Genomic DNA, 13,989 nt, shown 5'->3' on the forward strand with positions numbered 1-13,989 from the left:
ATATGTGCACATTTAAGGGAAGTGGAGGGTGCATCAATGTCAACACGACACTTGTGTTACATGGCCAGTAGCAACAATGCCACTGAATACTGGAAATATTTTTTTATAAAACATTTCATAAAATGTTTTTATATAATGATTCTGTGGACTATCCTGTGAAGAAATTGACCTTCATTTTGCTATACAGTTCACGATTAAATTGCTGTCTAGTCTTACATAGCTAGCAAGTTTTAACATGAGAAGCAACTTTTTTTCTCCCGTAACAACTCTTTAAACTAGAAATAAGGGTAGCACTGAAGCTAGAACACAAGCCTCCACAAGAACCTCTAGAAAAGCAAATTCAAAAGTAAGACAGAGAGCAAGTGCACTGATTCTAGCTCTGGTTCCTCTGGCTCAGCGGTCCACAGATGCACAGCACTGACCAGGAGACGCAGCTGTGGAATGAAGACCGTGCAAACTGCTAAAGAGCCTCCTACAGGTACATACCTAACAACCCCTGCATTCAGGAGGTGAGCAAGTTCAAGGTTAATGTAGGCCAAATACAGGTCAGCTTGAACTAGACAACAAGAACCTGTCTCAATAATCTGAGTACTAATATCCCAGGGCTAGATAAAGAGCGCAGTGGTTAAGAACATGTATTGTTCTTATAAAGGACTGAGCTCAACTCCCAATACCCATATCAGACAGCTCACAACTGTCTCTAACTCCAGCTCCAGGACCAGACACTCTTCTGACCTCCTCAGGCATGTGCACATAGAGAGACAGACATATACAAATAAATAAATATTTTAAAAATACAATATCCATTCAATTTTCATTGTTATTTTATTATTTTACAATATATTTCAAAAACTGCCATTATAGTTGCCTTGACTCTTCTGAGAGCCCTGGAATAAAGAAACACCTAGACACACACAAACGTCAGTTCAAAATATCAACTGTCCTGAACCATCACTACCAAATTGCTATAACTTTTAAATAAATGTGATAATGCAAGATAAAATGAAAAATGTGTTAAAATAGAAAGTAAACTTTGCTTTAATGGCTATAGAAAGGAGGTGGTTTTGTTGTTTTGTTTTCAACACATCCAATTCTGGCAGCAAGTAATAGTATGTGTTAGCCATGTGCCCTGAAAACTTCTGTTTTCTGCTTGTGCGTATCACTTGAATCAGAGACGAGACATGTAGAAAAATGCTCTAAATACCTTCAACACCCTCATTCCAGAAAGCCACGATGTTAATAAACTCAAAAGCTGTCATGGGCCATAGTATTTTACAATTATTTTTCCCTGGTAACACTGGCTGATTTCAACGAGAATGTGAGGAAGCCCTCCTGAGTCCAATCTCACTTCACATTCTTCAAGGAGCAAAACAGCAGCTCTACGTGGTGATGGCGATACATTTCAGTTTCTTCCTGTTAGTTTTTAATGTTGGCATGAAAACAGATTTAGCTTGATTTCTACAAAGAAAACATTAGCTGTCAAATATTTCAGGATCTTAAGAACACATCACATACATGTAATTCAGTCTACAAAAAAACCAAAAACGTGTCTGTATTTATGTATCTTACCTTCACTGAAGTCTTTTTTTTTCCTGGCATGAAAAATAAGACTAAGTGACCAGTGCTGGCTTTCTTTCTCTATAAGCAACAATTTGGGTCTTTTTTCATTCAGTTTGGTGTAGTATTTTCTTAAGAACCACAAAAAGGCAATAAAAAGAAACATCTCTGGGAGAAGCATGTGCTAGGTGTTTATGTCTGAAGTCATTTGAGGCATTCAACTTTGTTTTCAAGTTTATCAGCTCTTTAAACCATTAGTTATTACTTTCTCGCCAGGTTGTGGTGGCGCGTGCCTTTAATCTCAGCAAGGCCAGCCTAGTCTACAGAGTGAGTTTCAAGACAGGGCTACACAGAGAAACCCTGTCTTGAAAAACCAGATTTAAAAAACAAAAAAAACAAAACAAACAAACAAACAAAAAAACTATTTTCTCTAGCAGGATACAGTGGCATCACAGGGTAAGGCTGCCCACAAGATCACAGTGGACTGAATTCTCAAGAGCCACCATAACCTAAGTGAGCAGGAATCAACAGAGCCATGCATGGTCACATTCAAATTCTCCCAAAAGCACTTTGTTGCTGTCCAAGCCCCCACTGTCTTAACTGGCTTATGGGTAGCCTTGTTAAAATTATATCAAGTAAGATTGTACAGTTTTTGTAGTTTTTTTAAGGTACTGCTATATTCAAATTAATATAATTCCATTTGCAAAATGTCATTAATAATGTCCTTTCTATAAACATGGTTGGCAAAATAAAAAAGGCACAGAAGGGGGCTAACTAGGTATGTTTTCAACTTTCAGAGAAGGGTACCAAAGCATATGTCATGTATCATTCATGAAGAAAAGCTGCTAAAATAGTCAGTAATTCATGCACATCTTGAGCTATGCGAAACTTCTCTGCAGCAAGCTCCTGAGGCGAGAGGAGTTCTTCTAGTCGCATGCTCCATGGAAAAAAAGAGTACAAAGCTGCACATACATTTGGTTTAACAGTGGACCCATGTTTTTCAAAAAATAGTGAGGCAATTAAGCAAAGGAAAACAATACCAAAATACCTTCATAAACCATTCCACCTGCAGCCTCTGTCCTGTTTACCATTCGGTGAGGAAAATGTCCAATAAAATGTAAAATGCAGCATACGTAGTCATGTAATCTAGAGACTTCCCATGATAATCTATTGCGAATTGCACTTGACAGTTCACCACAACAATGGAAAGCTGGCCCCCTGGTGGTTTGCACAGTCCTTGAGCCCCAAACTGAAGTTGAAGTCACCAGTAAAATGATCTGGATAAAAAGTTTGCAGCTGTGCTCAACCAGCTGGCTCCACCGTCGGGGTGTGAGCCGACCCGGGACACTGCCTTGTCCTGTTCCTTTGTGGGACTCTCGTCCTCTGGTAGGTAGTCAGGCAGCTCTGTGTTTTCTTCCACTTCCACAGGGGCATCTTGGAATGGGACCAGCATCTGACACAGAGAAGCATGAAGAGCCATTACTAACCTAACGTAACATGACACGATCCATGCCCTAAGTCACATCCTCATCTTAAGCGTCATCTTCATCCAGAGACTCTCAAAGGCTCTGTGTCTTCTAGTGTTTTCTTCTTGCAGGACAGTCTAAGAACTGAGCACGCCGGCACACAGGAGATGGCAGCTGCAATCTATCGGGGTTCTAGGGCAGAAGTAGTAACCTGTGTCTAGACAGGCACTCTGAACTCCCAGAGTACCACAAAGCCACTCATCTGGAAACCAAAGCTCACAGCTTACAGTCGGTCCCTCCTCCGCAACACAGATCTAGAGTGCACCATATTAACTTCTTCAGAGAATATGCTTTATTGTCTTGGATTCACAAAACTAGCTCAAGTTAGAAAGTACTGAAGAGCAATGTAAGGAACTGTCCTGTCCTTAACATATACAATCTGCATCACATCTCCACCGCGTTCAGAGATTCCATTAGCACATTCTGAACTTCACAAAAGATCTCTCTATACTACTAAGACAGAAATCAAGATATACCACACCCCTATATTTCATAACTATTCCTCTAGGAATGTTATAATCCACTAACCATAAAAAGGAATCAAGAGTCCCAGTCTGGCAGGAGTAAAATAAAATGCAAGCTTTACCTCTTCCCCACTTTCACTTTTCACAACTTGTTGGGCTTTCATGACCTTGGTTGATGCTATTGCTGACGCCAAAGCCTGGGATGAAAGGATAAAGGAACAATTCTGAATGAGGACTTGCTTGATTGTAACTTCACACACATTCAGTTGTTGAACGTACTGACCTCTGCCTTCAAATCTGAACGTATTCGCACCACACATCTTTGAACAGCCATTTGAAAAGTAAAGCTAATAACACCTTTAATTTTTAACAAAGCCTCTTCACACAGATTTCTTCGAGACTGAAAAAGTAAAAGACAAACTGTTATTAAAATAGGTAGAGAAAATAAGTAATTTGAGCCATACTGAACCATTCATTGGTGCCAATTCTATCACTGTAAAAAGACCACAGCACCAATTACACAAACCTACATGGCAAAGCCTACTACACACAGGCTGTAAGGCATGGCCTGCTACACTAAGCTTCCACAACAGCTTATTCCACACTAGACATTGCAGGGAACTCAATATTGCGGTACTTGCTTGTCTACCTAAACGTATCTAATCTTGCGGTGCCACATGACATGTGTGGTCCACGGCTGACAGAAGCATGGAACATTGTTACATGTTATTGCAAGGACTAGGATTAGATAGAAAAGGAAGAAAGTTACAACACGACAGTAATTCTTGGCATATTTCAAACTTCAATCTTAATATGTAATGTTAATAACTGTCACCCAATGCATAACAAAGTACTCAAGAACAGAAAAGTAGAGGCCATCAGCCATTTTTGTTACGTTCTACTGAGACAGCCACATTCCTTTACTTACAGATCCTCTGATTTCAGTTTCATCTAAGGCAGAGTTGGCACAATTACGACAAAGACCATATGGTGTACTAAAACATTCACTCCCTAGCCCTCTATTCTAGTCTAAAAATCTCTAGGCATAAGCTAGAATTGAAAGTATTCTGTGTTTGAATCACTGTTCCTTATAAATATTATGTCCTCCTTATTCATGGCATGCGATACCAAGCATTATCAATATTCTCTTTTGGGTGTCATTTTCCTCTGCTGGTACCCACATGGTCTCTGCTACTTTAAAGCAGGGTACTAATTATCCCATTTCTAACTTCACCAAATCTTATTATATTTGTTTCCTCTTATCCCCACAGTCCAGTACCTGTAATTAAGAAACTGCTTTCTGCTTCGACTCTCAGGAGACATTCTAATCATCTCAGCTATATTTTGATTTTTTGGTCTTACTGTATACTGGCCTATACTTTTTTGTAAGTAGTTACTATGAGTGTGTGGTGTATATGGGAGAAGAGGGTGTATAAGCATGTATGTATTTATGTATGTATACCTAGGCATGCATGGAGTATATAAGGGACATAATAAGTATCCAGCTTTATCACTCTCTTATTCCTTTGTGACAAGACCTTTCACTTAACCTGGAGATAAGGTTTGTCAACCAGCAGGTTCCAGCAATCCTCTGTCTCCAGCCCCACAGTGCTGGGGTTCAGGCATCTGTGCAACCATGCCTGGCTTTGTACATGGGTTCTGGAGATTTCAATGCAGGTCCTCATGATTGCACACTGAGTATTCTTACCCACTGAGCTATCGGGTCCTCAGGACTGCACACTGAGGATTCTTACCCACTGAGCTATCGGGTCCTCAGGACTGCACACTGAGGATTCTTACCCACTGAGCTATCGGGTCCTCAGGACTGCACACTGAGGATTCTTACCCACTGAGCTATCGGGTCCTCAGGACTGCACACTGAGGATTCTTACCCACTGAGCTATCGGGTCCTCAGGACTGCACACTGAGGATTCTTACCCACTGAGCTATCAGGTCCTCAGGACTGCACACCAAGTACTCTTACCTACTGAACTAGCTCCCTAGCCCCCTTTGGATTTCTGTGTTAGCTTTAAAAAAGTAACTTATTCATAGTCAACAAAATGAACAAGACATACTAGAGATACTTTATGTACATTAAGGTATTCTATTTCATCAATTTTCATACAGCAGAAATTTTCTAGAAATTTTTTGGACTTTCGTAGCTGTTAACTTATTTGATCCTGTCACAGGTTAAGAAGAATGTAAAAGTGCCTTCCCCTAACACATACAGAGACAGACATACAGACAGACACACACACACACACACCCCTACTGAACCTTAAAAAAAATAGAAAAAGCTTAGCTTTAAGGCCTTAAATAAACCAGCAGAAAAGGTTGTGGCGATCCTTAGAAAGTCTGCCTGGCATAGGTGAAGAGGTGAGTGGAGAAATACCAGTTTAAGTGTCCACCCCTTAGGGGGAAGAAGGAAGGGGAGTGGAGAAAAATACATAACACAATAAAAACAATTAAAAAAGAGTAAAAGAAAGAAGTGTCTACCCCTGAATATGTAATATATAATTTCTCCTGAAATTATCTCAAACTCAAGTCGCATATACTAAATTAGGATTAAACAATTAAAATACAGACAAAATATTAATTTTTTAAAAAAACAGTGAAGCTTAGATACTGGAAACGTAACATCTCTGGTGAGCTCCCTATCGCAGAAGGTTTTCAAGGTCCAGCACAGCATGCTGGAACTGATATTGATCTTGGCTGTTAACCTGACTGGACTGAGAAGTGCCCACAGATTAGGATCGCCACAACCTTTTCTAGTGCTTGATGGAGCCCGTTCTCTTTGGAGTAACACTTTGCTCGGCCTAGATATAAGGGGAAAGACCTTGGTCCTGCCTCACAGTGATATGGCAGACTTTACTGATTCCCCATGGGCAGGCTTACCCTCTCTGAGAGTGGATGGGGGGGGGGGGGGAGTGGAAGGAGAGTAAGGAGCAGGAGGAAGGGAGAGAGTGGGAACTGGGATTGATATGCAAAATGAGAAAAGAATGTTTTAAAATTTAAAAAGAGTCTAAAAAGTTGGTTCTTAGTCCCAGCACAGGGCACTCCTAAGGCAGAGGACTAGACGTGCCTGAGTTCAAGGTCAACCTAGGCTATAAAGTGAGACCAGATCTCCAAACAAAGGAACAAAATTCAGAACCAGTGAACGTCACAGGGGGAAGAGTGCCTGTCACCAAGCCTGACGCCCCGAGTCTGCTTCTGAGGACCACATGGTGGAAGAAGAGAACCACCTTCTGCAACTCATCCACTGACCTCAACATGTGTGCCCCAACCAAGAAAAAATTAAAACAAAATAAAAAAAGGAAGAAAAAAAGAACACTTGGTTCTTTGAAAAGATCGATGAAGTTAACATACATTTACCTTCCAAGAAAAGCCAACTGCTAAACTCAGGAATTAAGAGGGAAATATGATTGCCAACCTTACATACAGAAAAAGTTAGTAAAAGCTAAGGCTAAGTCTCCTCTACCTGGTCTTGGGATGAAAGTGTTTCAGATCTGGGAGTCTTTCCCAGATTTTACAATTTTATGTAAACTACACTTCCTAAACACCTCAAATTCAAAAATTATGAATTCTTAGCACTGGAGAGATGGCTCAGCAGTTTAGAGCAACTATTGCTCTTGCATAGGGCCCAGGCTCAATACTACTGGAAGATAGCTCAAAATCATTCATAAACTCCAGGGGATCCAGTGCCAGTCTCTAGTACACATATACACATGCAGGCAAAACAGCCATACACATGAAATAAAATCTAAAAATCTAAAGTGAAATTTTAAAATTAAAAATTGTTCAAACTCCAAACCTTTCTGAGTATCATACTGAAAATTAAAAAAAAAACAAAACAAGTTTTGGATCTTAAAGCATTTCAAAATGTGCATTTTTGGATCAAGGACACAGCCTATACAAATACTATGAATAACTGCATGAAACATATTAAAGACCTCAACAAAATTTACACAATACAAAGACATAGACAGCCAAACTTAATAAAAAAAAAGAAAAAGAAAAAGATGAATAGACAAGTAAAGAGATTCAATTAATGGTCAAAAAGCTGCCCACCAAGCAAAGCCCAAGGCCAATGACTTCATTGATAATTTCAACAAAATGTATAAAAAGGGGGCTGGAGAGATGGCTCAGTGGTTCAGAGTGCATCTACTCTAGCAGAGGACTCACCTTCAATATAAGCACCCACGTAATTCAGAGAATTCAGCAATAAAAGACCACTTAAAACTGATCAAAGAACAAAGAGGAAATGAGCATTTCCCTCAAATATAAATCTGATACACAATAACCCCCAATCCAACCACTAACGAACTGACTAATACATTTCTAGAATGTTGCTCAACATTAGTTAGGAAAGTGTAAACCAAAACCACCAAGGAACACTTTCAATCCACTAGGACAGCTGGCAAATGGCAAGTGCTGATGAGCACGTGGAGAAACTGGTTGAAATATAGAACTGTATAGTCACAGTACACAATCTGACAGTTCATTAAAAATTAAACGTATAATTACCATATGCCTGAGCAATGCCACTAGGTAAATACCCAAGAGGATGTTAACATGTGCTTAAAAACAACAACAATAAATGTCTAAACATGCTCCTAGCAGGTTTCTAAGAGCCAAAGGTAGAAACAATTCACCTGTCTATCAGTTGATAAATGGATAAGCAAAGTACCACACATCCACTGATGGAATATATACAAAGAAGTGAGTGTGTTGATACATGCTACAACACCAATGAGCCCTCCGAAGTCATGCTAACCATAGATCCTTTCAATGCTACAGGACCTACTGGTATCTATCTCATGTCTGACATTAGAAGCTATACCTCATATCTACATAAATCATGCACAGCTTTAATTAGACCTGTCTGCTTCCTGCATGTCTATGGGTTCAGGTGTTTCACTGCATATTCTTTAGGCCTTCTATTAAGAACATGTACATTTAAAACTGCTATGTATGCTGATTAGCCCGATCTTTAGCATAAGACGTCCCTTTTGTGAAGAGGGTAAAATTAGAATTTGGGTTTTTTTTGTTTTAAATATTTTATTTATTATGTATACAATAGTCTGTCTGTGTGTATATCTGCAGGCCAGAAGACAGCACCAGACCTCATTACAGATGGTTGTGAGCCACCATGTGGTTGCCGGGAATTGAACTCAGGACCTTTGGAAGAATAGGCAATGCTCTTAACCGCTGAGCCATCTCTCCAGCCTAAGAGGGTAAAATCCTAATATTGCAACTTTTCCTTAGAGAATGTTAGCAAGTGACTGTAAAGAAAGTAGTGATACAACTTCTCTTGCCATCTTATGAAGCACATCTTTAAATCTTACCGTATCATCGAGACCATCTATCTGCAAAACTACTGTTTTGGCACGTTTGTTTGTAGTTCCCAGGAAAAACTGAGCTTTCCTTCGACGTGAATTCACTTCATTAAAACTATCACCATCAGCCATACTGGAGGACTGAAGGATGTCATAGATTTCAGAGGCCAGAAGTTTTGTTTCTCCTGGCGTTGTAGTCCTTGAAAAGAAATGCATAGTCACTTTTGCTGATTCTGTAATTTTACTTCCCAACTTCGGTGAGTTTTGTTTACTTCATACTGCTATCTTATTCAATAAAAATGCAACACCAGTGAGTCTCAGAACTGGGAGCATAGTTCAGATGGCAGAGCTCTTGCCTAGCAGGCTTGGAGCCCTATATTTCCAGCAGCACACAAACAAGGGGCAGTGACTCTGCTGTAACAACAGCACTCAAGAGGTGGGAGCAAGAGGATCAGAAGCTCAAGGTCCTCCTTGACCACACAGTCTTGAGATCAGTCTAATACAAGACTCTACTTTAAGGATGAAAAGGAAAAAATAAGGAAAGCATCAAGTCGGTATGATCTTCATGCAACTTTTCACACAGTCCAGGCTAACTTTCTCCACCTTACTGCTGGTGTCAATGAAAATGGCCCCAACTGGCTCACATGGAGTAGCACAACTAGGTGTGGCCTTGTACGTCACTGGAAGCCGCTTTGAGGTTTCAAGGGTTCAAGCCAGTCCCATTGTTACTCTCCCTTCCTTTAATCCCAACACTTGAGAGGCAGAGGCTGGTAGATCTGTGAGTTCTAGGACAGGCTCCAAAGCTACACAAAGAACCTCTGATTCAAAAAACCCATAAGAAAAAAAATGTAGAATTCTTAGCCATGATGATAATGGACTAACTGTCTGAATTTGTAAGCAGCCCCAGATTTCCTTTAAGAGCTACTGTGGTCATGGTACCTCTTCACAGCAATAGAAACCCTAACTAAGACACTCATAATGAGTTACCATGCCTGCATAGCCTGTAACAATCTCCTAACTTCATTTAAAACATGATTTATTGAGATTCAGAATCTATCCTAGCACGGTACAAAAGTACATTTAATTAAAATCATTAAACAAGAAACCAAGTAAATAGATCAGGTTACCAAATTTCTCTGCTGCCACAACTGTTGCTCAAACCATCTCTTTTCTATCGATTCAGGTAGCCTATTTTTAAAGCTGAACTGAAGAAGCAGAGAGCTGCAATGCAGATATTTTTTGATGTCTGAAAAAAAATCTAATGAGATGGAAACTGCTGGCAAGAATATTAGCAATGCCATCTAAAGAAATATTAACAGAGCCAGGAAGACAGCTTACCAGGGAAAGCCTGTGCCATGCAAGAGTGAGAAATGGAGTTTGGATCCCCAGCCCCCACGGAAATGCCAGGTAGCATGAGAGTCTGCCTGCAATTCTACCATAATCAGGTAGCAACGAACTAGGGTAACTACATTAACACAGCATTCAAATACAGGTGCTTCTAATGCTTATTTTGGTGAACAGAAATGACTTTCCTCAAGCTTGAAAGGGGAGTTAGGACAAAAAAAAAAAATCAACACATAGGAAACTTGAAAGGGAATCTTCAAATATTGAGACCTACAGAAGCCAAATAAACTGCAATGTCTGATCAATCATTGTATCTCCACTACTAAAAAGGCTAAGGGACCAAATTAGAATGAGTATGTAATAAATGTTTTATTATTAGTGGAGCAATTACCATACTATTCTAAAAATGTATACTTTATTTAAAGGAAAAAAAGTCACTTTCAGAAACCATGTAGACACACCACTTGGATTCACCTCAAAAAAAGGCCTTTATGGCCTTTAATGACAAAGAAGCCAGGAAGATCTGGCCCACCAACACAGCAAATGCCTTTGGGCCCAATTCTCCTTCAAGCCTCTGAAGAGAATGGTTTCACCAGACGACAGCTGGACAGAGGCATGCACGCAGTCCTACAACCCGATGAGGTGGTTTAGCAGTTAAAGGCTTAAAGGTGCTTACTCAAGCTGTCCTCTAACCTCTATAGCCAGGCACACACCCAGGCAAATTTAAAAAGTAAAACTAACTAAATAAAGGACTGCTCTGCTACAGTCCCAGCCGCCAGCACAGCAGTTTTAGACCATCACAGACAAAGGGCAGGGATGCTCTTTCCAAGCAGCCCAGAAAGACGTCGTTTCTGTTCAGGACAGGGCTGATCTAGATGGCATTCTGTCACGCTATCTGCTCCTTTCTTGTCGAAAGTGTACAGGAGCCTGGGGACTTTCTCTGCCCAGTCCTGTCCCAGCCTTCTTTATGTCTAAGACATTAATCCACATTTCTAACTTTACCTTAGATCACCTTCCCTAATGACCTGCCAAGATAATGTCTTCAATTTCTCTCAATAACTTCATAGTGGTCTCTATACTTTGCCTGTCTATGTTTTCCACACACACACAAACACCTTACCACAAGTTTAAGAAATTACTTTATAGGTTAGGGTCATGCTACTTGAACACACTCTAAATTGTTAAAGTTCAAATGGAAAATGTATTTTTTCAACATTTTGGGTTTTTTAAATATTTTATTATTTTTATGTGTATATATGGTTTGTCTGTATGCATGTCTATGCACTACATGCATGCAATACCCACAGAGGCCAAAAGAGGGGCTCAGATCCCCAAAAACTGGCCTTCTGGATAGCTGTGAGTGACTGCGTGGGTGGTCCATGGGAAGAGCAGCCAGTGCCCTGAACCTCGAGCCATCCCTTGTTGTTTTAAGAAGCAGTCTCCAGAGTCCAAGCTGACTCTAGCTCCTGGCAGTCCTTCTGCCTCAGACTTTTGGGTGCTGGAATGTTGGCTCTCAACACTCCTTCTGTTTTGTTTTGAGACAGGGTTTCTCTGTGTAGCCCTGGATATCCTGGAACTCACTCTGTAGACGAGGTGGGCCTCAAACTCATAGATTCACCTACTTCTCTACCTCTGGAGTGCTGGAATTAAAGGTGTGGCCACTACCTCCCGGCTTTCACACTACTTTTAAATCTAATTTTCCACATCTTCTTTGCACTACTACTTAGTTTCAACTTCAGTAACTATGCCTGTTGAAGGAATACACATGCCACTGATTTGTTGATGTATGTAAAAATCTAAGTTTCCATAAACTTTCAGTTTCCCAACAACCTCACCAAAAGAAACTCTGAATTTCCGAGACCATGATGAAGGGTCATTTGAGTATCAAACAGATGGAAGTCGTAGGAACAGTGCTCCATGACATCACTACAGATGACGTCACAGGAGCAGTGCTCCATGACATCACTACAGATGACGTCACAGGAGCAGTGCTCCATGACATCACTACAGATGACGTCACAGGAGCAGTGCTCCACGACATCACTACAGATGACGTCACAGGAGCAGTGCTCCACGACATCACTACAGATGACGTCACAGAAGCAGTGCTCCACGACATCACTACAGATGACGTCACAGGGGCAGTGCTCCATGACATCACTACAGATGGAGTCACAGGGGCAGTGCTCCATGACATCACTACAGATAGAGTCACAAGGGCAGTGCTCCATGACATCACTACAGTTGACATCACAGGAGCAGTGCTCCACAACATCACTACAGATGACGTCACAGGAGCAGTGCTCCATGACATCACTACAGATGACATCACAGAAGCAGTGCTCCACGACATCACTACAGATGACGTCACAGGAGCAGTGCTCCACGACATCACTACAGATGACGTCACAGGAGTAGTGCTCCACGACATCACTACAGATGACGTCACAGAAGCAGTGCTCCACGACATCACTACAGATGACGTCACAGGAGCAGTGCTCCACGACATCACTACAGATGACGTCACAGGAGTAGTGCTCCACGACATCACTACAGATGACATCACAGAAGCAGTGCTCCACGACATCACTACAGATGACGTCACAGGAGCAGTGCTCCACGACATCACTACAGATGACGTCACAGGAGCAGTGCTCCACGACATCACTACAGATGACGTCACAGGAGTAGTGCTCCACGACATCACTACAGATGACATCACAGAAGCAGTGCTCCACGACATCACTACAGATGACGTCACAGGAGCAGTGCTCCACGACATCACTACAGATGACGTCACAGGAGCAGTGCTCCATGACATCACTACAGATGACGTCACAGAAGCAGTGCTCCACGACATCACTACAGATGACGTCACAGGAGCAGTGCTCCACGACATCACTACAGATTATTTACTATGATTAGCTGTCTCATTGCTCTGCTACCAAATCAATTCACTTACTTTATAAAGCTTCATTTAGTGTACAACTTTTTCTTTTTAAAAAAATATTATAACCAATCACACACATACAAGGCTGGAATTGGCTCAGCTGATAAAGTGCTTGACTGCATGCATGAAGCTCTGAGTTTTACCCCCTGCACCACAAAATCTAGGTATGGAGCACACACCTGCAATACCAGCACTCTAAGTAAAGGCAGGAAGATCAGTAAGTCAAGGTCATCCTTGGCCAAAGAGTAAGTTTGAGGCCAGCCTGAGCTATGTGAAGAGTATCTCAAAAGTAAAATAAACACACATAAACAGTATTCTTTTATTTTTAGGCAATGGCCTATGAGTAAGTGATACCTGAATTTTAAATCTTTATAGTATAAAGCACCAGTCAATGAACTAGAAAACACAGTGAGAAGGAAATGTTTGACAGATACTAAGAGCCATGAATATTCAGTTGTCTTGAAATTTGAACAAAAACCTCTGCTGCCCTGTTTCTGCCCCATCAGTTGCAAATATCTTAGGATTATCACTGTAATACAGGAGAGAGAAGCGAATTATTAAATACTTATTAATATCCCAAAATGAAAGGATAGATGTCAACATTTTAAATAAAATATAAATGTTATCAGTAAAAACAAAATTAACAGCCAAGCATAGTGGTATACACTTTTAAACCTAGCAAGGAGGCAGAGGCAGGCAGATCTCTGAATTCAAGGCCAGCCTGGTGTAAAAAACAACTTCCAACACAGCCAGGGCTACACAGAAAACAAATATTCACTAGCAAAATATTTTTGGGTAAAAAACTTAAGAAG

General features: G+C 40.8%; 1 protein-coding gene across 1 annotated transcript in view; it reads right to left on the reverse strand.

Annotated features, from left to right (window-relative positions):
- Positions 1-802: 802 nt before the first annotated feature.
- Armc1 (armadillo repeat containing 1) overlaps positions 803-13,989 on the reverse strand; it is a 28,665-nt gene continuing 15,478 nt past the window's right edge. Inside the window, exons 4-7 of the mRNA XM_075971330.1 lie at positions 8,893-9,082; positions 3,831-3,947; positions 3,670-3,744; positions 803-3,010 (exon numbers count right to left, since the gene is read on the reverse strand). Coding sequence (XP_075827445.1) covers positions 2,819-3,010; positions 3,670-3,744; positions 3,831-3,947; positions 8,893-9,082 — 574 coding nt within the window. The 3' untranslated portion in view covers positions 803-2,818. The remainder of the gene's footprint in view (positions 3,011-3,669; positions 3,745-3,830; positions 3,948-8,892; positions 9,083-13,989) is intronic.

The sequence above is a fragment of the Microtus pennsylvanicus genome, chromosome 5 (genome assembly GCF_037038515.1).
Source record: "Microtus pennsylvanicus isolate mMicPen1 chromosome 5, mMicPen1.hap1, whole genome shotgun sequence".
Taxonomy (NCBI): Eukaryota; Metazoa; Chordata; class Mammalia; order Rodentia; family Cricetidae; genus Microtus; species Microtus pennsylvanicus.